The sequence below is a fragment of the Ahaetulla prasina genome, chromosome 1 (genome assembly GCF_028640845.1).
Source record: "Ahaetulla prasina isolate Xishuangbanna chromosome 1, ASM2864084v1, whole genome shotgun sequence".
Lineage (NCBI taxonomy): Eukaryota > Metazoa > Chordata > Lepidosauria > Squamata > Colubridae > Ahaetulla > Ahaetulla prasina.
Window position 1 is genome coordinate 215,349,650 of NC_080539.1, and position 25,225 is coordinate 215,374,874.

Sequence of the window (25,225 nt, forward strand, 5' to 3'; positions counted from 1 at the left end):
AAATTATAGTTTAAAACTTTGCAAAGATTCGCAAAATGGGCCGCGGTGTGGCTCAGGCTGTAAAGAAGTCTGTTATTAAAACACAGCTGCCTGCAATTACTGCAGGTTCTAGTCCCACCAGGTCCAAGGTTGACTCAGCCTTCCATCCTTTATAAGGTAGGTAAAATGAGGACCCAGATTGTTGGGGGGGCAATAAGTTGACTTTGTAAATATACAAATAGAATGAGACTATTGCCTTACACATTGTAAGCCGCCCTGAGTCTTCGGAGAAGGGCGGGATATAAATGTAAAAAAAAAAAAAATGCTGAAGCAACAACAGGCAACAGATCACATTAAGCTGGCAAGCTGTTCCCCCCCCCCCCCCCCGTGCTGAATCCACCAAATTGCTTCAGTTGGCTCGTTTGGTTTTCTGTTGTAAATCTGCTCGCTGTTCTTTCTGTTTCACCCAAGTCCGGATAGCCCTTTATTTTCCCCTCCTGGGCTTCTCTTTACTTAACGGGGAAACTCAGCAGCGCCACACAAAGCCTTACGCGTCAGATCCACAAGTCGGTCTGGCGTCACCGCCCTTTGCCTTGCGCGGAGCAGGCGACGCGCTGATGCTTTTTCCGCCCTCCCGGTCGGCGTCCAATCCCGCTAAGCCGGGGCCGCAAGGGCGGTTTCCCGGCCTTCTCCGGCGTGTAGAAAAACGTCGCCGCGGCTGCCGATCTCGCCCCGGAAGCCCCGGGTCAAAGCCGAAGCTGGGGGCCGGGTGAAGTAAATAGAAGCGGAGGGGAGCCGAAACAGGCACCGGCGCAACGTAAAAAGAGGCGCCGCTTTCTCTTTCTCCGACCCCGCCGCCTCCTCCTCCTCCTCCTCCTCCTCCTCCTCCTCGCCACCATGGGGAAGTCATTCGCTAACTTCATGTGCAAGAAGGACTTTCATCCCGCCTCTAAGTCCAATATTAAAAAGGTGAGCACGGCCCGTCGGTCGGGGCCATTTCCCGCCGGAGAGCCGGAGAGAAGCGCCTCTCCCTGGATGGGGGATGGTTATGTAGACAGGTAGTCCTCGACTTACAGCAGTTCGTTTGGTGGCCATTGGAAGGTCCCTGGGGGGAAAAAAAGAGGGTGGGTGGGGTTTCACACTTAACGATCGTTGCTCACTTGCTCAGGCAACCAAAATTTGGATGCTTGGCCACTGGTTCATATTCACTTTATAAAACACTTTATGTTTTATAAGGCTGTAAACGGCCCTGAGTCCTTCGGGAGATAGGGTGGTATAGAAATTTGAATAATAAATAAATAAAATAAATGAAGGTTGCAGTGCCATGGTGTGAACACCTTCTAATGCAGGGGTCTCCAACCTTGGTCCCTTTAAGACTTGTGGACTTCAACTCCCAGAGTTCCTCAGCCAGCTTTGCTGGCTGAGGGACTCTGGGAGTTGAAGTCCACAAGTCTTAAAGGGACCAAGGTTGGAGACCCCTGTTCTAAGGAGAGCAAAGTCAATGGGGAAACCGGATTCCCTTAACAACTGGGTTATCAACTTAACCACCGCAGGGGGTTCGCTTAACAGCTGCCGCAAGAAAAGCTGTAAAGCGGGGTTAAAGCTCACTTAACAGAGGTCTCACTTATTAACAACAGAACCAGGGGTGGGATTCAAGTAATTTAACAACCGGTTCTCTGCCCTAATGATTTCTTCCAACAACCAGTTTGTCAAACTGCTCAGAAAGTTAACAACCGGTTCTCCCGAAGTGGTGCGAACTGGCTGAATCCCACCACTGAACAGAACTTTTGGGCTCAATTGTGGTTGTAAGTCGAGGACTGCCTGTATTGATTTGTCGGTTTGAAGGGGCTTTCGGAAGTTCTCCCTGTTGGGTTTTCCTTCTTCCCTGGGGTGGGGGAAGAAAAAAGAGCTTTCATCTGAATATGCATCCTGGGTGCAAAAAACAAAAAACAAAACCTTCCTGTCCTCCAAAGTAAATAAATAAATCCTGCATATTGCCAATTTATCCCCCCTCTTCTCCTATCTCTGCTTTGTTTTGTTGGAGTTAATTATCCTGGTAGGGACCATAAATTACTGTTTCATTATGAGTCCTCTTTACTCATCAGAGTGGGACAGGGTGCCCCTTTTATACTATAATGTTTTGATTTGTTTACCAGTTTTAGGCATTTCTTTCCCACAGTGTATCCTATTGAATTTAAAGCGGGTGCCCGCTGTTAGACTCTAGATTTGCAGCTATAACTCGTGTTGTTTTATATGCTTAAGAATAAAGATGGGGCAGAAATAAAGTGGGATGGAGGAATTAGCAATGGAAGAGTTTAGGAGGAGCAACTATCAAATGGATCCCCAGACATCATCCATTAAAGCAGGATCAGGAAATCCTCCAGATACTTTGAAATACCACTCCTACAGATCCTTGCCAGCCATGCTGGCATGAACTGAGGAGAAATGAAGTCAAAAATCACTTGAAGTATATCAGGTTGTCTATCCCTGGCATAGAGCCAGTTTTGTCTAGTGGTTAAGGCATCAAAATAGAAACTGGGAGACGGGGAGTTCTAGTTCACCGCCAAGGCATGAAAGCTAGCTGGGCGGCCAATTACTCTTTCTTAGCCCAGCCTACTTCACAGTATTGCTGTTTTGGGGACAATGAAGGATAAAGGAGCATTACATACGTTTCTCGCTTTCCGTTATTTATAAATAAAGTAAATAAAAAATTGTACAGAATATACATTTATACTGATGCTCAAAGGTTGTGAATAAGTGTCCTGAGTTTGAAGATGTAGGTGTGCTAGCCACAAAGATATCTACAAAATATGTGAATTGGTGCTTAGGCTGTGTTCTCACTATATATGATGTATCAATCCATGTTTCTGGACACTTTGTGCGTAGTATAGTGCCAGATTGGCGTAGTAGTTAAGCCTAGAAACTGGAGGACCATGAGTTTTAGTCCTGCCTGAGGGACAAAGCCAGCTGGGTGACGTTGGGCCAGTCACACATTCTTATTCGTAAGAAGCAGGGAGTTGCAAATCATTTTAGAAAACACTGCCAAAAAACCCACAGGGTCTATAGTGCAGTCAGTTGCCAGGAGTGAAAAACAAAGGCACAAAACAAAAACAACAAAAATGACATACTAAACCGTAAACTAAGTATAATTGCCAGGTTTGTCATTCAGTGTCTATATTAATGAAGCTTTTTAGGCAACAGTCCTTATCTAGAAATCTGAGTCTCACTGAACTCAGTAGAGTTATGCTTTTTGTTCTCAAATAAGCAATCAGCAGATGTTGATATAGCATGGAACTTCAAATTTCCAGTGAAAAAAGGAGAGGGATTTTGTTCATCAACCAAAACACCAGGGGTGTCAAACTCGTGGCGTCACGTTCCCATCACGTGATGCATCGCAACATTTTTCCCTTTGCTGAGCTGGGGTGGACGTGGCCTGTGTGTGACGCATCCGGCCTGCGGGCTGCCAGTGTGACACAGCTGTATTAGACCATTCCTGGTGATCTTTCTGATCACAGAAGTTTTTCCTTTAATTTACCTGCATTGTAAAAAGAGTACTTTACATTTAATCTCAAATTGTTCACAATTATGTATATACTTAAATAGATTACTAATAATATTGATTATTAATAATATATCATTTTATAGAGGCAACGTTAATATCAAGGCTATTTCCGTTGATTTAATCATCAGAATCTGTAAATCCCATCTTTCTGGTTTTTTAATTGCCTATTTCATCAGTTATTAGTTTGGTTTATTTCAAATGTCTTTTTCTTCCAAGATGAACAAATCTGTTGGTTCAGCTACCTTTAGGAGTGTTTTCTTACCAACCCTCAAGCAAAGGAGTGGCATAGAGACTCAATTGTAAAGGTCCCGTGATGGTGAACCTATGGCACGCGTACCACAGGTGGCATGCGGAGCCATATCTGTAGGCATGCGAGCCCTAGCTCAGCTCCAACGCGCATGCACACGGCAACCAGCTGATTTTTGGGCCTTTCGGGCCCATCAGAAGTCGGGAAATAGGCCATTTCTTGCCTCCTGGGGATGGGGGAGCCTGTTTTCACCCTCCCCAGACTCCAAGAAAGCCTCTGGAGCCTGGGGAGGGCGAAAAACGGGCCTACCGGGTCCATCAGTAACATTTTTGCTGTCGTGTGCAAAAATGGGGGGAGCGCGGGGTGGGTGGGTGGTTGCGTGCGCATGCATAGGAGGGGCATTGAATTATGAGTGTGGGCATGTGCATGCACGACCCTCCCCCCCACGCTCCCCACACTTTTGGCACGCGACGGCAAAAAGGTTAGCCATCACTGGTATAGGTTGTCATTGAACACATGTTTTTCTTCTGTCAAATTGTCTCTTGACCTTTACTGAGGTATTAGTATCCATAAGAGGCAAACTATTATGAAATATTCCATGGAGCATAGTGATAGTAATCCCATGTAGCATAGTGAGTAGAATTCATCTTCAATTTCTAGTAAGAAAGCTAACTTCTATATTAAATATTTCTGTTAAAAGGCCCATCATTTCTTACTGGAGTCTTTCAAGAACACCTGGATATTTTTTTTAGTAAGGGTTAAAATTACAAAATTTTAGAGCAGTGTGGATGCAATATGAAATTCAAAAAAGAAAAAGGAGAAATTTTTGCAGGAATGCAAAAATTTTTTTACAAAATTAATTTGTTCTAACTAGGTATGGATGGCAGAACAGAAAATATCTTATGACAGAAAGAAACAAGAAGAATTAATGCAGCAATATCTTAAGGAGCAAGAATCTTATGATAACAGGTGAGATGTGGCTCATTATTTTACACTTGGGTGATAAGAATCTATAATCAAAGTATAACCGTTTAAATTTGTGACTGCTAGTTGTTGTCTTTATTATACATGTTTGTTTTATAATGTTTTAGTTTATGATTGAAATATTTTATTTGCTGTAAACATCTCTGAGAAAGATGTTATTGATTTAATCAATGTATATGGCCATCCAGCTCAAAAATGAGACTCTGGGTGAGAAACAAAAACTCCAAAATAACAACTAATATGGTTGAAAATAATTATAATCGACAATCAGATATAATGTACTCAAGATTCAAAACAATCCATTTCATCATGCAATCAATAGCAAGCAGAAAAAACAGTTCAGTTCATATGACATCCCAGCTCCAGAGCTGAAGGGAAAAGCCAGGTCTTTAAAGCTTTATGGAAGGCCAGTAAGGGGAGGGCTATCCAGATCCCATGGAAGATGCTTTTCCATAGAATAGGTACCACAGCAGAGTACTATAAGTGTGACTCCTAGGTCACTGAAGCAGTGTTATGAAGCAATTTCTACTTTATACAGTCTGCAAATCTTTCTTTGCCGCACTTCCTAGAGGTCTCAGATCACATGCACTGCTCAGACTGAAAGATCAGAGAATATCAGTGTTTTAAAAATTGCATTCAATATGTGGATTATTTTTTTTTGAAAAATGTTTTCAGTCTCTAATGTTCTCAGTTCTCTAATGGTGCATTAGAAATGTGCATGACAATCTAAAATGTTTGGAATAAAAGTTAAGCCTAGGAATACATTTGGAGCTGAACTTCTAGTTTAAAAAGTAATTATTGTTTAATCTAGAAGCAATAATTACTTTTTTGTAAACAATAATGAATTATTATGTACTGCAGATATTTTAAATTTTTACTAGTAACGAAATGAACTACGTCTTATTGTGGAAACATGCTACCTTTATTTTAAATATATATTTTGAATCAATATGTATATCATAATTTTATTATATGTTTATAAAGATTGCTCATGGGAGATGAACGTGTCAAGAATGGTCTAAATTTTATGTATGAAGCGCCACCTGGAGCAAAGAAAGGTAATTTTAGTTGTTCAGTAACTAACAAAATATTTACCAACAATTGTATAGTAACTATAACACTCATCAAAGTGTTCTTGATCCTCTTGTTTTAATTGTGACAAATTTTTCCTGCAGATTTTTTTTACACCTGTGCTCATCATTATCTCCCCCCCCCCTTTTTTAATTAAAACTGAAAAGTACTAGAGAATTACAGTTAACACCTGGAGGAGTAAATATTTCCTAGCAGACAATTTCAGTTTTGAGTGTATCCAAATAAGGGTGAGAAAGACCATTCTCTCAAACACAGGAGAGCTGCTGCGGTTGTGTAAGACCAAATGTCTTTCACCTGTGAAGGTTTGACGCCATTTTATATAATCCAGATTTGTTGAGCTTCAATTTCCACTCTGGCCAGGGCTTTTGGGAGTTAAAATCTAACACATCCAGATGGTGTCAGTTTGAAGAGTGTGGAATAGCAACATTCCATTAAGTAGATTAATGATTTGACTTGGTACAAAACAGTTTCTTTATAATAGATGATATTGCAGACTTTAGGAAAGACCATTAGAAACAGTATTAACCAACAATCTTAGCAAAAGAAAAAATCTGCAGTGATGCCCACAATTGATGATTTCAGAAGTTGGAACCTTTGTTGTAGTGAACATGATTTCCTATTCTATTTTGCTTGCTTCTTGTAAACTGAATCAAAATATTGTGATGTGCAGAGCATCTTATCACTTGTAGAACTGAAAGCAAATTTATGAACTGGCAATTGCTCCTCTAATCAATAATGCAGCTCATACTCACTCTTATACCCTTGCTAATCCTCCATGTGTACCTATGTCCCCTCACAAGCAGCTGCGGTAAAGTGACTTCTGGCCACAGGATTTAAAATTAGGAACAGAGTGCCACAAAATGCAGTAATAGTACATTCTGCAATTTGCCATAGTTGGAAGTAGTGTACATTTTGTATTCAAATGAGGTGTTCATTTGTTAACAACCAATTGACAAACACTGCTGGAAAAGTGATAGCGGGCATATATGGGACCCAAATATTATCCATCTTATTGTTAAATGTCATGCAGATGTTGTCAAAGTCTCTAATCAGAGTATGAGCCTCTAAGAAAGACTCCTTACACTGGGAAATTTTTAATCTTCCATATGACCCAAAAAAAAAAAAAGTCTAAAGATCAGGGGTGTCAAGCTCGTGACAACATGTCGTCATGTGACGTATCGCAGCTTTCCCCCTTCGCTAATCCGGGGCTGAGCATGGCCAGCACGTGATGCATCCGGCCCCTGGGCCACGAGTTTGACCCCCCTGCTATAAATGCTATATAGGAAGTTGGAGAGGATCCTGTATTCTTGTCAAATATGCTAGCTAGAAGATTGATTTTAGGCAAAAAGCTGAAATGCTTCTTATGGTTCAAACTTGAACCTTGCAGATTGGTCATACAATAGTGGATTAAATATTCTTGTTCTTATATAGTATTTTTGGTTTTGTAAAAAAAATCCTGAAATAAGTATCAGATTACTGAAGAGTAAGTCTATATGTAGTGAATTTCTTGAGTATGATTACATAAAACTGCAGTCTTTATTATAAATTTATAACTCACACATTTGGTTATGCATAATTAAAAAGCAAAAACTAAATTTCAGTAGATTAACTTTATGAAATAAGATGTTTTTCAGAGGTTTGTGAATGTTTTTGATATCCCGGTTGCCTACTATATGTCTCATCTAATGGCCTGCCTTATCCTATTCCCTGCCATTTCATCATGATCATCAAACAAGAAACCAAAGAGGTAATTTCAATGTTTAATTTGTCATGTTTTCTCATATTTCAAAATCTCAATGTGTATATAAATACCAGCTTGAGTTTATGTATTGTTGTTTAGCAGGAGGGAGAAACTGATTACAAATTTGAATGGCAGAAGGTAGCTCCACGTGAAAAGTAAGACTTATTGCTTTATAATTTGATTAATGTATGTTGAGAGCTGTTTTCATGGATGTGTTCTTTAAGCAAGAAGCTTGTTTTGTCTCAAGTTGTATATTTTACAAAATAAACAGAGGCACTGCCTTTTCAATAGACAATACCTTTTGTATTTTTTTCCTCACAGAAATAGATCAGCTGAATACATGAGTTACCATATCAGATCTTAGAATAAAATGTTGGAAGGATATAAATGGAAGGAAAGTAAAAATTAGCCAAGAATATTATTGAAGCTGTAAAGTACATATTCTGTGTTTAGATACTGCTTTCATATAATACCTAGGATTTTTCTCAAGGACTTCATGTTACATAGTTTCTCTTGTTCTTTGCTGCCTATCTGGAGTTCCCAAATCTGTCTCAGAACACATCTCAACCTTCTGAAGCAGATTCAGCGGAGATGAAGTCTAAAGCAAGAGAGAGACAGAGCTATTTGCAAGTATCGTAGAACCTCCAGTCACGACCATAATTTGTTCCATAACTTTGGTCGCAAACCGATTTGGTTGTGATCCGAACCTAATTTTGGAAATTTGGTGCTTACAAGAAGGGGAAATCGGCTGCGGGGAAAAAAATTGTGAATTTTTTAGTCGGAACCGGATTTGGTCATGTCAAAAGCGTTCGTGACCAGAGGTTCTACTGTAGTTCACTCCATCAGCAGATACATAATAAGAACATTCAAAAAGTATGAACAAAGTTCCATATTTATAAAACTTTCCCTCTTCTGAAATGGCCCGGGATGGAGAGAACCGTGAAAGTCAAGGAAACCATCTTGCTAATATCTTTCCTGTGGATATATTTATTCAAAATGTCAGCCTATTATTTTTCTGTGTAAAAGATAAATACTGCAGCATCCCAAACCGAGAGTACTCAAAGTCTTATGCAACTTAAATTTGCATTAAACCTGAAGCAGCTTAACCACAAAGAGCAGAGGCAAGAGGTGCATAAAATAGAACAATAAAAACTAAGAAGCAGTGGTGTTCTATTAAAACAGTAATAATAATGAGTAGAGCAGGAAAGCAAATAAAAACAATGAAAGCAGCACAATTTTAGATGGCTAAAAATCCATAAGCATCATAGCCTTGACATGGTGAATGTGGCAACCTGAATGAAAAGGGTGAGAACAGATCTTCCAAAGGTTAGGTAATGGTTGTTCTTGCCATCTAATTAAGGCTTCCCCAGGGAGCAGCGATCTTGGGATCTTATTTAGAAATCATGTTAAACGAACCTTAAGTGCAGATTTCTCTTTTTATTCAGCCTTTTGATGTCCAGAAGAACCAAATCTACTTATATATATATGTTTTTTGGATAAATGTGAATAAATTAGAATTCAGAAACATTTTGATGCTGTGATTTCTGCATCTTTGATAATTAAAGCCATATATTTTGTCTTGTTTGAATCCCCAGTAACTAGTAATTATAATTCTTTGTCATGCATAAATAATAGATGCCTCTTTTTTTTAATTTTAACAGATATGCTAAAGATGACATGAACATTAGAGACCAGCCGTTTGGCATCCAGGCAAGTTTTATGCATTGCCTTCCTTCTATTTTAGGTGGATTTCATGTATTAAGTAGTGACATTCGGTTTGTTTTACGAAAACTTTACTTTGGATTTAATGTGCTGCACTGAAATGTGAAATTAAGTCAATATGAATCATTTTCAGGTGAGGAATGTGAGATGCATTAAATGTCACAAGTGGGGCCACGTCAACACAGACCGGGAATGTCCTTTATTTGGCCTTTCTGGAATTAATGCAAGCTCCGTTTCTAGCGATGGCTCAGGTAGGTGTCTAAAATGTATTTCGGTCAGTTTGTCAAATAATGTCGAGTTCTATTTATCTATGTTTTATTGAGCTCAGCGACGATTGGGTGCTTCACTTTGCGGGATTCGAATCGAAGGTCTTCTGTAAATGCTTTCAGGTCTCTTAGGTGAAGAGAAAGTATGTCTGTGTGCTAATGAATTTTCCAGCCACTGTGATTCAGTCAGTATTCCAGTGCTCAGTCTTTGCATGGAGTTCTCTATGAATATTATAACCACCAAATTGTGGTTCGTGTTTGTATCCCACCTACAAACAGATAACTGATCCCATGGTAATATTTCGGAGAGAGTGATTTCAGGATGATTGCATCCAAACTATTGAAAAAAATGTCTGTAAGGAACTAATGAGAACTCTCTGAAAGTACTTTAAAAGCAAAATTGCTCCATACCAAGTAACCAACAGAAGTAATACTCTTATTTGCGGTAGGATTTTTTCCCTCCTTATTCCTCGACTGTAATGCTAATCCATTTGTCGATTCAGACTTTTAAAAATATAATCTTTTCACTTTCCAAAGTCTCCTATTGAATAATATATCTTGCCGGTGAATGGAGATTATTTTTGCAATAAGGCAATTTCACTGGATGTGGTTATCATGGGATAATCACACCCCTGGGGTACAGCCTTGGCCGTAATCTCCCAGGACTGTAATTATTTCATGACAACTGTACTCCCCCTGATGATGCATTTATTTCCATTATGAAATCTTAGTCTGACATATAAAGTAACTTACTTTGATCATTGGAAACCATGTAGCAGTGAGAGAATGTTCCAGCTGTGCGGTTTACCGAGACCCACTGTAAGATTGACTACATCCTTTATAAAGTTAAATTAGGCAATCAAAATGCTGTTTTACCCTAAGCTGTGTTTTTTTTTAAAAAAAATAATACCGATACTAACTTTTACCATTCGTAATAAAAAAGGCAAAACTTTATGCTTACTTTTCTATGTGAGTTGGACAGCATTGGCACGACGTGTGATTAATTAGGCAAGAGTTTCCTCATTGAAAGCAACCATTTGCTTTCTAACAGACTATTGTTATCAGTTATTACTGTCATCAATCCATGACAGAAATGCCAGAAAAACACAGTTCTGATTCTTTCAGCAGCCAAACTGACATTGCCGGTCAGATGCTGATCATCCAAAGCTGCTGCGAGTCATCTCTTCCGCTATATATGAAAATAGTAGAACTTAAGCGATGCCATGTTGTTTCTCAAGGGGGAAGGGGCATTAGTGTTGCAGTTGTCTTAAAATTTGCCATAAGACTTAGTTTAGTCTTAATTTTACATTACATGATGTAGAATTTGAAGTAGAGTTTACTATTTCTAGCAGCATTTTCTATCCCCAGAGGTGGTTTTCAGCAGGTTCTGACCAGTTCTGGAGAACCGGTAGCGGAAATTTTGAGTAGTTTGCAGAACCGGTAAATACCACCTCTGACTGGCCCCGCCCCCATCTATTCTCTGCCTCCCGAGTCCCAGTTGATCGGGAAGGAGTGGAGATTTTGCAGTAACCTTCCCCTAGAGTGGGGTGGGAATGGAGATTTTATAGTAACCTTCCCCTGCCACGCCCACCAAACAATGCCCACCAAGCAATGCCACGCCCACCAAGCAACACCCACAGAACCGGTAGTAAAAAAAATTGAATCCCACCACTGCCTATCCCCAGGGAAGCTTTTACTCCAATTATTCTTGCTATAATACGTTCAGTAGCAGGAATAATTAAAATAAGAATGCATTGGATTATAATATTTTTCATTTTGCTGGGTAGAACTGATAGGAGTTGGAGATCAGAAACAGTTGGAGGCTCATACCGATGTTTATAAAAGGACTAGAGCAACCATCCTTATTGGAGAACTGAAATGGAAAGTAGTGGCATCAATCATTTTAAGGACCTCACCTTTCAATGGGATGTGCAGTGTTTTCTCAGCGCAAAGTGATACTGAGATATTGTGCATCTTTAAGACACCTCAAAAGGATGCTATAGAGCACTGCATAACAGAATAACTAGACACAAGAACAGTTTTTTCCCGAACACCATCACTCTGCTCAACACTGTCCAAGTATTCACTAAGTCTGCACTACTATTAATCTTCTCATCGTTCCCATCACCCATCTCCTTCCACTAATGACTGTATGGCTGTAACTTTGTTGCTTGTATCCTTACGATTTATATTGATGTTGTTTCCTGATTGCTTATTTGTACCCTATGACTATCATTAAGTGTTGTACCTTAGAATTCTTGATGAACGTATCTTTTCTTATATGTACACTGAGAGCATATGCACCAAGACAAATTCCTTGTCACACTTGGCCAATAAAGAATTCTATTCTATTCTATTCTATTCTATTCTATTCTATTCTATTCTATTCTATTCTATTCTATTCTCTACCTTCCTGTATGATAGCAAACTCTTTATATTTTCCCCTCTGCTACATAGTCACTCTGTTACCGATGATTCTAGAAAAGTTATTTTACAGCATTTAAAATAATGTGAAAATGCTGAAAAACATAAATACAACAAGTATTTAGCAACGTAATAAGTAGAGCCAAAGTAGACTTCTAAATTTTTGCTAGCAAAACCAGAATAAATAAAACAACACGAGAGAAATCGGTCAAAGTTATTCTACAGCAAGTCAGAACATTCTGTAGTTATTCTACAGCAAGTCAAAATTTTGACACATAATTTGAATTGTCTGGATGAAGATTTTTTTTTAAAAAAAATTAACATGGTTTTTAAAAAAGGGTGAATGATCTTCATTCAGAAGGCCATGGTGATGACCGCTTTTTTCCTTTAAGGCTCCAGGCAACCAGATCCTAATCCAGTGCATGAAATGCAACATTCACAATTAATTTTCGAAATACAAGTTTTAAGGAAACCTTTGAATCATAATTTCTGCAGATACTCAGAATTATAGCATCCACAATAAATGACTGACCATTGCTAGTCTCCAGGAAGGAAATCTCCCTGGCTCTCCTGCCAAACTGCTCATATCATTAAGAATTTTATCCTAAATTTCTACTGGAACTTTCCCCTCTTATACTTTATGTACAATAAAATAGATTAACAGAGTTGGAAGGGACCTTGGAGGTCTTTTAGTCCAACCCCCTGCTTAGGCAGGAAATAAATCTCCTGGCCAAACAACTATCCTTTGTTTGATAAATCTTATAATGCTTTCCTGCACTACATTTTCTCCAAACAAATTATCAGCCCACCAAGATCGACCAAATCAGGAAGCAGATAACTGCAAGCACTACCCATTGTACAGGAGGGGCTAGGACAGCTTGGCAGGGACACTCTTTGCCCAGCAACAAACATGGCAAGATGAAATAGTCGGTGACATGTGCTCTCCTTCTTGGCCGCCAGAACTTTCTGAGCACCCAATGCAAAGTTTTGAACACTACCTCTGGCCTTGGCAACTTGTTATGGCAGAGTCGTGCTTATTCTGTAAAAGAAGGGGAGTATTTTAAATGGCTATTTTGAAGCCGTTGTTCTTCATTAACAGAAGAGGTGAAGCCTCACTCTCCCTGGTGGTCATTCATCCAAGCCCTGTTGTTGCTATACTCTAATCTGATGTGAAAGATGTGGTTATTTGTTCACCCAGCTCTTATTTATTTATTTATTTATTTATTTACATTTATATCCCGCCCTTCTCAGAAGACTCAGGGCGGCTTACAGTGTATAAGGCAATAGTCTCATTCTATTTGTATATTTACAAAGTCAACTTATTGCCCCCCCAACAATCTGGGTCCTCATTTTACCTACCTTGTAAAGGATGGAAGGCTGAGTCAACCTTGGGCCGGGCTTGAACCTGCAGTAATTGCAGGCTGCTGTGTTCTAATACAGGGGAATCTATGAATCTAGGTTTTGGAGCAATTTGGGCACTTGCTTACTATGTGCCTTCAATTCCACAGCTGACTCAGAAGTTGGAAATAGTAAGTCTTGGCTGTTGGTTCTGCACCTGCACAGGAGAAATATGAATCAAAGTCTTTTCCACTGCTGAACATTTTTGTTTGCATGAGCTTTCCAGTGCCGACATCCAAAGAGGCAACAGTAGGGTATAAGAGAGGAAGAATGAGTGAAGAAAGGCTGTAAAACCTCCCCTTCTATAAAACCTTCCTCCATGCCTCAGTTTTCTAATCACACATCAATTAACATGCAATGTTGGAACAGTTCTTCCCAATTCCCTGGTGTGACTTCACTTACTAACTTCATCTCTCATTTCATCAAGTCCTTCTCAAAACTGGTCAATCATTCTAGACCGCCTCTCTGGCAGATAAGTGATAATCCAATACGTTCTCACAACCTCTGTGTTCAGCTTATTGATCTCTCAGTTGGGCTTTGTCTCCTAGCTGAATCATCAAATACATACAGCTCTAAATCTCGGCATAAAGTTCTGATAATTATTCATCATGGATCACGGCTTTCATTGAGAAGCACAGACCATTAGGCTCTCTTCCTTTGGCAGACCCGGAACAAAAGAGCCGGAACAACCTGGAGAGATCCATAGGAAATTCTACTAGCTGACCTAAACAATTCACACCGAGTTGTAAAAAAATAAATAAATCAGAAATTGATCCCGGGCTTCCAAATTTTTCTTTCAAAGGTCCATGGGAGTGAAGAAGTTCTGATTGGGCTGTTGGTTATCGAACCTTGTCCCTGTTGCTCTATATCATGACATTGTGCAGGACTGTTATTTTTACAGCCACGCAGTTTATTGTAACAATACATCAGAAAGTTGTGCTGTAGACAGCAGAATGTCCTGAGGATCTGACGCCATCTCTACAACCAAAAGTAAAGTTCAGTGCCTTTCAGAATAGAGAGTAATGAGGCTCTCAAAACTGAGGTCAGCCTGGAGAGGAGGTCACCACAAGGACTAGTGAAACCCTAGTTTCTTGCTGTGAGAGATAATAACAGAAACTTGAAAACCTGTCAGACTTTCCTCTGACTCCTTTAATGCCCTCAAGACAGGTTTATTTTCAGTCTCCTTCTCATGTTCTCTCCTTTCTCAGACCTGAAACCTACTTTACAATCTGCTAATAGTCCTTGAATACTCTTGCCAATGTTTCTGTTTTCCTCCACACAAACATACCTCTTCCATTTTTCCTCCCCCCCACCCCTAAGAAATTATTTTCCATATTTTTGTTCATCCAACATTGCTGTCTTCTAAGCCTGCTTCAGTTTGTCCATCATTTTCTTGAGGGGGAACTCAAGACTCCAGATAGAAATCCAGATAAGAATCAATGTGGAGTCAGAAGATACTGTAGGGCTGGGATGGAAAGAGCCTGATTCAAGTTAACCACCTATCAAAACTCGGACCAGCCATATTCTTCTTGGAATGTTCTTTTTATTTGAGAGTTAAATTAATCAGGAAAATAGTTTGCTTGCCATCTTGATCTTCTGGTGGAGAGGTATATTATAAACATAACAAATAATGAAAGAATAATAAACTGAAATGACTTCTTATTGTTTGAAAAATGTGATTTTGTTAATACAGATAAACATTTTATTAATCTTGTTTTTTTAATGGCATTACACTGTTGATTCAGCTGGTGATTAACTGTATCCCAGTCAGCTTTTACATAGCTTATAGTTGTGTACAGTAACAGTGTGGTGAATTAAGAACCTCACAGCCAGAAAATAGGATCAGCCCGATTCTTGCTGTGAAATAACCAAGCCATAAGAAGATGCTTAACTCTCAGCAAACATTGATACTATAATATTAATGTAACACATTTAATATATTATATATTAAAACAAACAAATTCAGAATTTCTTATGTAGGAATTGCTTTTCTACTTGCAACAGTACCACTTTAGATCGAGTCTGGGGTGCTAATCATAGGATAAATAAGGCAAGTTGGTTAAGAAATCAATCTTATTAAAGTAAAATTTCTCTGCACAGTATGTAGGGAAAAAAAGCCAGTGTATAGAAATCTCTTTAGTTAAAGGAAAGAAAAAAATGTATATTGTTTTGGATCAGAGGCAGTAAGTAATAAGAGCAAACAAAATGAATTCTGAACACTTTCATAAATATATAGACCTTAAATCCTTAAATAAACTTAAATGCAGAGTACACCTTAAATAAACTTGGAAGCACTAGCTAAACTTTAAAGGCAAAAGAATTCAATCTTAAAATGCCTACGATTTACACGTATAAAATGTATTTTAATTTTTAAAACTGTTTTCACAAGGATTTGTGCTAAGCTAAGACTTTTTAAAATTTTTAATGTTTAAACAACACATCTAGTATTTATGTTTTTAAAAGTGCTCTAAAACCCTTTGGATTTTTAGGCATGATGTTGTAAACAACATCTGATTGACTTTGAATCGTTTTGGGAAAAACTAAGCAAGACCGAACTACATTAACACCATTAGGAAACACTAGGCTGTGAATTAGAATGGCAGCTTGAGAAAACATGCCAATAACTACTCGGCATGGTGATGTCCACAAAATTTCAAAAAGCTGACCTCAGTTTATCCTATGCTAGTTAAAATTATGTGATAGTGCCAGAAAGGAGATCTCCCCACGTTATCTCCTAGTCTTGATCTATTTAACATTTGCTACCTAGAGATTAGAAGCAATTCCTCTAAAGCAATGTTCTTTGGGAATATATTGATCCCCTAACAGGATGAATGAATTTAATAATAATAATAATAATAATAATAATAATAATAATAATAATAATAATAATAATAATAATAATAATAATAATAATAATAATAATATTTTAATTTGTATACCGCCCTTCTCCCGAAGGACTCAGGATTTGTCTGACGCCATAAATAAAACTTATTTCATTGGGTTAAGGTTAGGGCAGAAATTAAACATGCTGCATACTTCTAATAATGAATCTATATATTGCCAAGGGTTCTTTAACTTTACAGTCCTATAGCTGCATGCTGTACTGTAGAAACACTGTCTACTTGGTTTTCTGCTTGAATTGGAAAAGTAACAGCAGAGCCCAAGGAGAATTGTAATTTTGTTGTTAGTTGCGAAGTCGTGTCCAACCCATCGCGACCCCATGGACAACGTTCCTCCAGGCCTTCCTGTCCTGTACCATCCTCTGGAGTCCATTTAACCTCACACCTACTGGTTCAGTGACTCCATCCAGCAACCGCGTTCTCTGTCGTCCCCTTCTTCTTTTGCCCTCCGTATTAGGCTCTTTTCCAGTTATTCCTTTCTTCTCATTAGGTGGCCAAAGTATTTCAGTTTCATCTTCAGGATCTGGCCTTCTAAAGAGCAGTCAGGGTTGATCTCTAGGACTGACCGGTTAGATCACCTTGCAATCCAAGGGACTTGCACAAGTCTTCTCCAGCAGTTCAAAGGCCTCAATTCTTTGGCGCTCAGCCTTTCTTATAGAATTGTAATAGGGGGAGTGTTTTTTTAAAAAAACGTGACTCTTTTGGGTTGCTCAGGACCATAGACATACACACATGCAGCTTGTGGAATACCTGCCCTAATGCATACTCTTGATGTCAGAAAGTGTTTTCGTTTGGAAGCTGGCTTGCTGTACTTCAATTTATGTACTTGTATCAAATGCTTATAGCCAGACCTTACCTAAAATAGATTGCTTTCAATGTGACAAAGTTACATAAGAAGAGAAACCCCTTGCACTTAAAGAAAAATGCAATTATTTTCTATTCTGAATCTCCAGACTGCTGTTTTAGAAAATCGTATCTGATTATTTGCTCAGCAGAAGATTATTGCGTTGATTTAGCTATGATTTTACTTAACAAAGCTTCCACTGAATTTCCCACTGTGTAGTCCAAAAAAGGTAGAGAGATATAAATGATACATTCAAACTGTGTTTTTGGTGAACAGGGCCATCGATGCACCCCTCAGAGCTAATAGCGGAGATGAGAAACAGTGGGTTTGCGCTGAAACAAAATGTACTGGGGAGAAACTTGACCGCAAATGATCCATCCCAGGTAATGATCTTTTTATCAGTAAGCTGAAAATGTGTGTAAATCTAAATGTGATTGGTTGTGAATTGTTGCTTAATGTTTTTGTAATATGCATAACCATAGGAACGGCAGATAGGTAGAGAAAGCTCTGGGTCTCTTAAAATACCGTCTGTTTTCCCACTTTTTTTGTTAGCTGGAATGATAGTCTAGAATTTGCCCAATCCATAGTTTAATAAATGAAAAGCCTCCCGCAGGTTAGTAGAGATTTATTATCTACCAGAGGAAATGGCTTTGACTTTTCTTTCCTTGCTTATGATGGCAGCTGCTTTATCTAACTCTATCCCTGGGTGAAAAATAATGACAGTGCTGACCAGGGGATGCCATACTTTGGAGGTGCAATTCTGAATACGGCCCTGTGTGTTGCTGGAGATTGTATCATTTCTCTCTGCGTGGCTACCAGAAGGGAAGCTCGACAAATGTAGGGTAAACCCTTGCTTATCAGAGATGGGGATATGTCACCAGAGCTAGAGTTATTGCTGCTATTTCTTTTGTTGCCGTCCTGCTTCTTGGATTTTACCTCACCACAGCATAGTTAAACCACCTTCAGACAACGGACAGAAGAACATGATGCTGTGCTTACCGGTCAGAGACCTTTCTCCTCAGAAGGAGCATCTTAAGAGCAAGATACACATTTGTAATAAAGGAGAATATTTGTAGCTCAGGGTTGGAATGAGGTGCTCCCTGAGCTTGGTTGTTTTCTTGCAGACACTTCATTACCCCAAATAGGTAACGTCATCAGTGCTAGTAAGGAGTGCCGCCAAATCAAAAAAAAAAAAAAACTAGCCAGGGAATTTCTAGAAGCCTGACACTTTGACAAATTAGCCATCAATAGACACATAGACATTTTTTTTTATTGAAAAAGTTTTAAAAAACAAAAACATTTTTCCCCCTTTTTCCCCCCTCCCTCCCAGAAACCCCCCCTCCCTTCCCCCCCCCCGGCTTCCCAGGTCAATCACAAGGTATTGTTATACATAAACCAAACATAGAGTAAAATTTTCCCTTCTAATCCAATTAACCTCATCCAACCCCCTCCCCATTACATAAAATAATACTTCCTAATTATTCAAAGGCAATCTGATATTTCTTAATCTGATATCTGTTTTGTAGATAATCAATCCATTTTTTCCATTCAATTAAATATCTTTCCTGTGTATTGTCTTTTAAAAAAGCTGAGATTTTAGCCATCTCAGCCAAATTAATGACTTTCAATATCCATTCGACACATAGACATTAACAGTATCTATAGACTATGCAAAAGAGACAGTCAACCAGCCGAAAAGGGTACAAAAAGATCCAAGCGCTTCTCCACCCAGCAATCGGCACCCAGAGCAGCATAGATTAACTCCAATGTTAACATCAGACCAACATCAAGTAAGCAACACCCCAATCAAGAAACTGCCAAAGAAGCCAACAGTAAACAGCCCAACCAAAGAAACTCTGAGGGGGGGGAGGGAGGAAGCATCTGATGGGTCCTAGGCTCTCTTTAAACTGCAGTTCATATGAGGACAAAATATAGGTAGCCCTAGACTTACAACACACAGGGCAAGCCACTAGAATACAAACTGACAGCAAACGGTGCTCCGTACTAGCACTGATGATGTTACCTAGGTTGGGAAATGAAACGACGACAAGAAAACAAGCTCAGAGAGGACCAGGGACCCCTCATACAAGGTTCTAGATGCTTTGTGTCCTTAAGGTTCAGCTTCTTCTTGTTGTTGTTGTGTCTCTTACGAGCTCCGTAGCACAAGATCTTTGTAAATGGGACCGTCAGGCAATACTATTTGAACATGGTTTTTCTAATGTCCTCCAAATTGGCTATTCAGGCTGGAAATTGTGTGTGTGTGGGGGGGGAAGCATCTGATGGGTCCTAGGCTCTCTTTAAACTGCAGTTCATATGAGGACAAAATATAGGTAGCCCTAGACTTACAACAGTTTGTATAGTCACTGCTCAAAGTTATAATGACACCGAAAGAAGTGATTTGTGAACATTTTTCACACTTAGGACAGTTGCAGCATCCCCATGGTCATGTGATCAAAATTCAGATACTTGGCCACTGACTTATATTTATGACAGTTGCCGTGTCCCAGAATCACGTGATGACCTTTTGCAACCTTCTGACAAGCAAAGTCACCGGATGGGCCAGATTCACTGAACGATCGGGTTACTAACTTAACAATGATTTGCTTAACAACTGTGGCAAGGGAAGTCATAAAATGAGGCAAAACTCACTTAACAATTGTCTTGCTTAGTAACAGCAATTTTGGGCTCAATTGTGGTTGTAAGTTGAGGACTACCTGTAATGTTAGGATGGTTGCAGATTAACGCACTTAAACTGCTCCAGTTGGGTAAAAGAGGGCTTAAAAGAAGTGGGGGGAGATGTGGCTGAAAGGAACTAATCCCCTTAACTAAGCCAGCCTTAGTCATAGGTTGACCCTATTCCTGTGTATTACCTTGGTGCTCTCTTCTTTATCGCAGCATTATATGTTCTGCCTCTCAAAACAATATTTATTCAACTATTTTTAAAAATATATTATTTATATTCTTTAATCTCCATACTGTCCCTTCCATCCATGTTCTATAGCTAAATTTGAGCCACGGTGGCGCAGTGGTTAGAGTGCAGTACTGCAGGCTACTTCTGCTGACTGCCGGCCGCCTGCAATTTGGCAGTTCAAACTGCAGGCTCAAGGTTGACTCAGCCTTCCATCCTTCCGAGATGGGTAAAATGAGGACCCAGATTGTTGGAGGCCACATGCTGATTCTCTAAATTGCTTAGAGAAGGCTGTAAAGAACTGTGAAGCCGTATATAAGTCAAAATGCTATTGCTATCTCCCAATCTCTCTCTTTTTTAGGAATACGTTGCAAGCGAGGCAGAAGATGACCCAGAAGTAGAATTTCTGAAATCCTTGACAACGAAGCAAAAACAAAAACTTTTGAGGTAATCCTATCGTGAGGATGTAGAGGCTACTAACAAAAGTTATTTCAAAGTAAAAAGCTCGGCTTTTATCTATTATAGAATAATAGTGCCGAATATTTAATTGTGGCTTATCTTTCCCCATGATTTTAAGTCCATTATCATTCATTGCTTGTTTGAGTGGGATTTGCTGAGAGCCGGGGTTATTGGGGTTCTGAAATCCCTTCCTCTTGCTTTACTGTGTGAGCAGCACATCCTTGAATCTTTATATACTTATCATTTGCAGAATGTGATTGCGTGATCCTTAAACTGTTCCCGTTATAATACTATTTTATATGCTAATTTGTTATGAGGAGAAAACACATAAATTACATTAAGTAATTCTATACTACAGCTGAAAGATAATGGATTATTTTTAACAAAAAAATTACATTTGGAAATATCTCATTTGCTCTTAACTGGATCCAACATTAGCCCACTCTTATTTTACCATAGTTGGTAAAATTGGTTTTTAGGAAAATAGAGCTTGTATATAATTGATTCATTTGTTTTATATTTTGTTTGTACTACTCTGATTAAATATCTAGGTACCTAGTGAATTGGGACAGATAAATGAAGGATTTAAATGATAAATGAATATATGCACTCCAATGTAAATGTGATGTCTAGGACAGAATGCATGTATCCCTTGGATTATCTCCATCTCCTTCGCAGGGAGAGGGAAGTGAGGCACCTTAAGCAGTGCTTTCTCCACCAGTGTATTAGCAATAGCATTTAGATTTATATATCACTTTACAGCCCTCTCTAAGCGGTTTAAAGACTCAGCATATTGCCCCCAACAATCTGGGTCCTTATTTTACCCATCTCGGAAGGATGGAAGGGTAAGTCAACCTTGAGCCTGGTGAGATTCAAACTGCCAAATTGCAGTCTGCTGGCAGTCAGCATAAGTAGCCTGCACTACTGCACTCTAACCACTGTGCCACTGTGGCCCATTTAATGGTTGTTTATCTCCTACATGTCCAGAAGTAGCTGCTGGATCTGGCTGGGAACTTTGCAGGTAGAGTGCCTCATGTTGACGATCATGTTCCAGTTCACCCATTGCCCTGTTATTAAGTGAGACATTTGTTAAGTGAGTTTGCCCCCATTTTCTTGCCACAGTTGTTAAGTGAAGCACTGCGGTTGATAAGTTACTAACAGGGTTGTTAAGTAAAATGTGGCTTCCCCGTTGACTTTGCTTGTCAGAAGGTCACAAAAAGTGACTACCTGATCCTGGGACACCGCAACCATTATAAATATGAACCAGTTGCCAAGCATCTGAATTTTGATCATGTGATCATGGGGATGCTGCAAAGGTTACTATGAAAAACAGTCACAGTTCACATTTTTCAATGCCGTTGTAACTTTGAACGGTCATTAAACGAACTGTTGTAAGTTGAGGACTACCTGTAGTGCTCTGCTTTTATAGCAATCATGCTATAAAATCATGACTTTTTGAAAATTCTAGGACAGGAGTGGAGCCATAATTGTTGGACACTAGTGTCAAGTTTGCTCTAAACCTTTTTTTTTTTTAAAAAGATGATTTATTTTATTTATTTATTTATTTGATTTTTTATACCGCCCTTCTCCCGAAGGACTCAGGGCGGTGTACAGGCAGAATAAAACGAACAATACAAAATACAATTAAAATGCAATTTAAAAAACTTATTTAAATTAGCCTGAAAATTTAAAAATTTACCATACACTAAAAAAACCCATTTAAAATTAATAAAATTTGACATTTAAAATTCAATTTAAGCCAGCCCCGCGCGGATAAAAAGATGTGTCTTCAGTTCGTGGCGGAAAGTGAACAGATTTATTAGATCAGGATATACAATATCAAGGATGGCTTTAAAAGAGGCAAGAGGCAAGTTTGGGGATGGATTCTTTTTTTAAAAAAAATAAGCTTATCATAATCTAAAATTACAATGTAGGGTCTACTTGCCCTGTTATGCCACTCTGTTTTATTGGTTGATTTTTCTGTGTTCAAAATCAAAGAAAACTAGATCGCCTGGAGAAGAAGAAGACAAAAAAGAAGAAGAAAGACAAAAAGAAGAAAAAGCAGCAGAAGCGAAAAAGCAAAAGTAAACACAGAAAACGTAAGAGCTGCAGACCCTCTTCCACATCCTCCAGCGAGTCTTCAGCAAGCAGCAGCGACAGTGAGAGCAGCAGCAAAGACAAAGCCCCTGGCAGAAAAATAGCTTCTCAGAAGAAGAAAAGGAGAAGCCGGTTTTCCGAGAGCGACAGCAGTGATTCTGATGATGATGAGAAGGGGAAGGAAAAACTTTACAAAGATCCCTCCGGCAGCCATGATAACAAGGACAAAGATAGAGAGAAGTCTCGGCTTTTAAAGGAAGATCATTCTTGGGAGAACAACAAATGGGGCTCCAGGGAGAGCAAAAGAAATCCCGCAGGCAGAAAGGAAAACTCAGAGGGGAGAAAAGAATCGGAACGACCCGGACATGCAAGCAGGAGCCACAGCAAGGGGGAGAGGAGCAGGCAAAGCTCTGATTCAAGGCAGCGGGCGGAACGAGACAAGAGTAAGGAAGTAAAAAGCCACAGTTCAGAGGTAAGCAGAGAGCAAAGGAAGCGTAAAGAGAGACACCCTGATGAATACAGCAAGAAGGAGCACCGAGAAAGAAGCAAAGAGAGGAGAAAATAGAGGAAATGGGTGACGCGTGCATTTTTTTCCCCTTTCTTCCCCCGCCCCCAACATCTCTTGGGAAGGGCTCCAGTTGTGCTCTTCTACGTCTCAGTAAATCTCAGCTTCACACTTCAAACATTCTTATATACTTAGTTTGTATCTATCATGTAAGAAGTAAATAAATACAAACCAGTTTTTCCGTTGGAGTTATTTAATTTGGAGGTGGAGGGGAGTGGGAAGAAAAGTTATTTGGGTACATCTAGCTTTCTTTTGCCGTTGATATTAGTGTGCAGTACTGGAGTTTCAACAATAGCATGTTTCTTTCTTTAGATAATATATCTAGACAAGCCTTTCAAGAAACAAAAGAAGCTGTTCCAGAGACATGGAATTATTTTGTTGGCATTTAATGTGATTTGGAATAAAATTCCTGTTAAGAGGCGTAAAAACTGGATTATTTTGATCTGAACTTTTAGTTTCCTTTTTGAGGATGGTTTCCTAAGTTAAAGCAACAGAGGAGCGTTGTTCAACATAGGCCAATGTGTTTTGTTCTTGTGCAAGTGTATTTTCATCACAACCATTTAAATGTGTGAACTCCCATTGGTATCACAGGGTCAGTTATTTTGCAGCACTTGAGAAAAATATATTTTGTGTTAAGAATTTCTAAGTGTTTTGTGCTACAGAAAGATAACGTCCATTCCAGCCCTGTCTTATTAAACTGCAGATCATTATTGTTAAGATTTGAAAGATGTGGTAGACCTCATTAGTGGGACACCAAGCAATTTTGCAGTCCTGCTATAGTTTAAATCTTCTTCATTAATGCTTGTTTTTCTGTACTGTTTTTGCATCACCATGCTGAGATTTTTGCATAAAAACGAAATGTGACTCACTTTGCAAAGCTGAGCTTTGATGTATGTTACATCTTTGCCTTTTATCATAAGTTTTATAATAAAACTTACACAATTAAACTCTGTGGCCTTTGAATGCAAAGTAATAAAGTGGTGGCATTTTCACAGAATGAAAATACATTCTATGGCCTTATTATCAATAAAAATAATATGTAAAGTAGATAGTGCTGTTTTCCCCTCTTACTTGAAAATTAAAATATTTGACTTCCCTGTAAACATTGGGGCTATTGGTGAAATTGGACAGTTCTTATTTCTTGTATATAATGTTTCTGAATGATAAAATACATATCTAGTCTATCCCAGTAAGGATTTGTGACTTTAGTTTAAAATAATAATAGTAGAAGTTAATGTCAAGAGAGGATCTTTCAATGAAACTCACTACTCTATCATCACTACTGTTTGTTACTGCATTGACTCCTTCGTCAACAATACTGAAGAAGTCAGGCCATGGCTATCAAACATCAAAAACATCTTCCAGACTGTTGCACCTTCTTTACATAAACAATCTGAAACTCTTTGGACAAACACCATCTGAAAAAGAATCACTTCTCAATCCCTGTCATCTATACAGCCAATATATTCCAAAGGAGTTTGGATTGGAAAATGTGCCACCTTCACCATCTACGGGGGGGTTGGGGGGGAATAGTGAAAACTGAAGAAATCAAGATGCCCTATGGAAATAACATCAAGAGTTTGGACAAAGAAGATCATTACAAATACCTGGGCATTGTTCAAGCTGACAACATCAAGCACACTGAAGTCAAGAAGAAGCTTGATCTTAGTCCAAATTCAGTGGCAGAAATACTATCAAGGTAATTAACATCAAGGTAACTCCAGTCATTAGATACACAGCTGGAATAGTGGATTGGACGCTAAAAGCCCTGAATAGGAAGACCAGAAAAATAATGACAGTGAACCATGCCCTTCATCTACACAGCAATGTTGACAGACACTATATAAAAAGGAAAATAGATGGATGTGGAATGTTGCACAAATACACCAGACTGTTGAAGAAGTTAAAAGGGTATTGGAAGAATATCTGAAGGACAGTGAAAAAAATGCACTAAAGTTAGTAAACCGTGGAGGCTTACTGACTATAGAAGAGATCAACCTGGCCTACAAAAAACACCAAATAAAAAATAGAAGAGAA

The 25,225-nt window shown here is 38.9% G+C and overlaps 2 protein-coding genes across 6 annotated transcripts in view; one reads left to right on the forward strand and one right to left on the reverse strand.

Moving 5' to 3' along the window:
* The window catches only part of SCRN3 (secernin 3), a 24,986-nt gene extending 24,097 nt beyond the window's left edge, over positions 1-889 (reverse strand). Inside the window, exon 1 of one of the 4 annotated variants that reach the window (XM_058190283.1) lies at positions 531-889. In XM_058190283.1, the coding sequence (XP_058046266.1) occupies positions 531-889 (359 nt within the window). Of the gene's footprint in view, positions 1-240; positions 400-492 lie in introns of those variants that run through there. The other 3 variants (XM_058190314.1, XM_058190293.1, XM_058190304.1) reach the window with 3 other exon arrangements.
* CIR1 (corepressor interacting with RBPJ, CIR1) lies at positions 812-24,135 on the forward strand. Of its 2 annotated transcripts, none has more exons than XM_058190357.1 (10): positions 812-948; positions 4,663-4,757; positions 5,757-5,830; positions 7,601-7,611; positions 7,705-7,760; positions 9,267-9,315; positions 9,461-9,578; positions 17,436-17,542; positions 20,429-20,514; positions 22,525-24,135. In XM_058190357.1, the coding sequence occupies exons 1-10, from the start codon at positions 877-879 to the stop codon at positions 23,186-23,188; spliced, it is 1,332 nt and encodes a 443-aa protein (XP_058046340.1). In that variant the 5' UTR covers positions 812-876; the 3' UTR covers positions 23,189-24,135. The 2 variants fall into 2 exon arrangements, with proteins under 2 accessions (XP_058046340.1, XP_058046350.1); XM_058190367.1 differs by having other exon boundaries at positions 7,708-7,760.
* Positions 24,136-25,225: the final 1,090 nt, after the last annotated feature.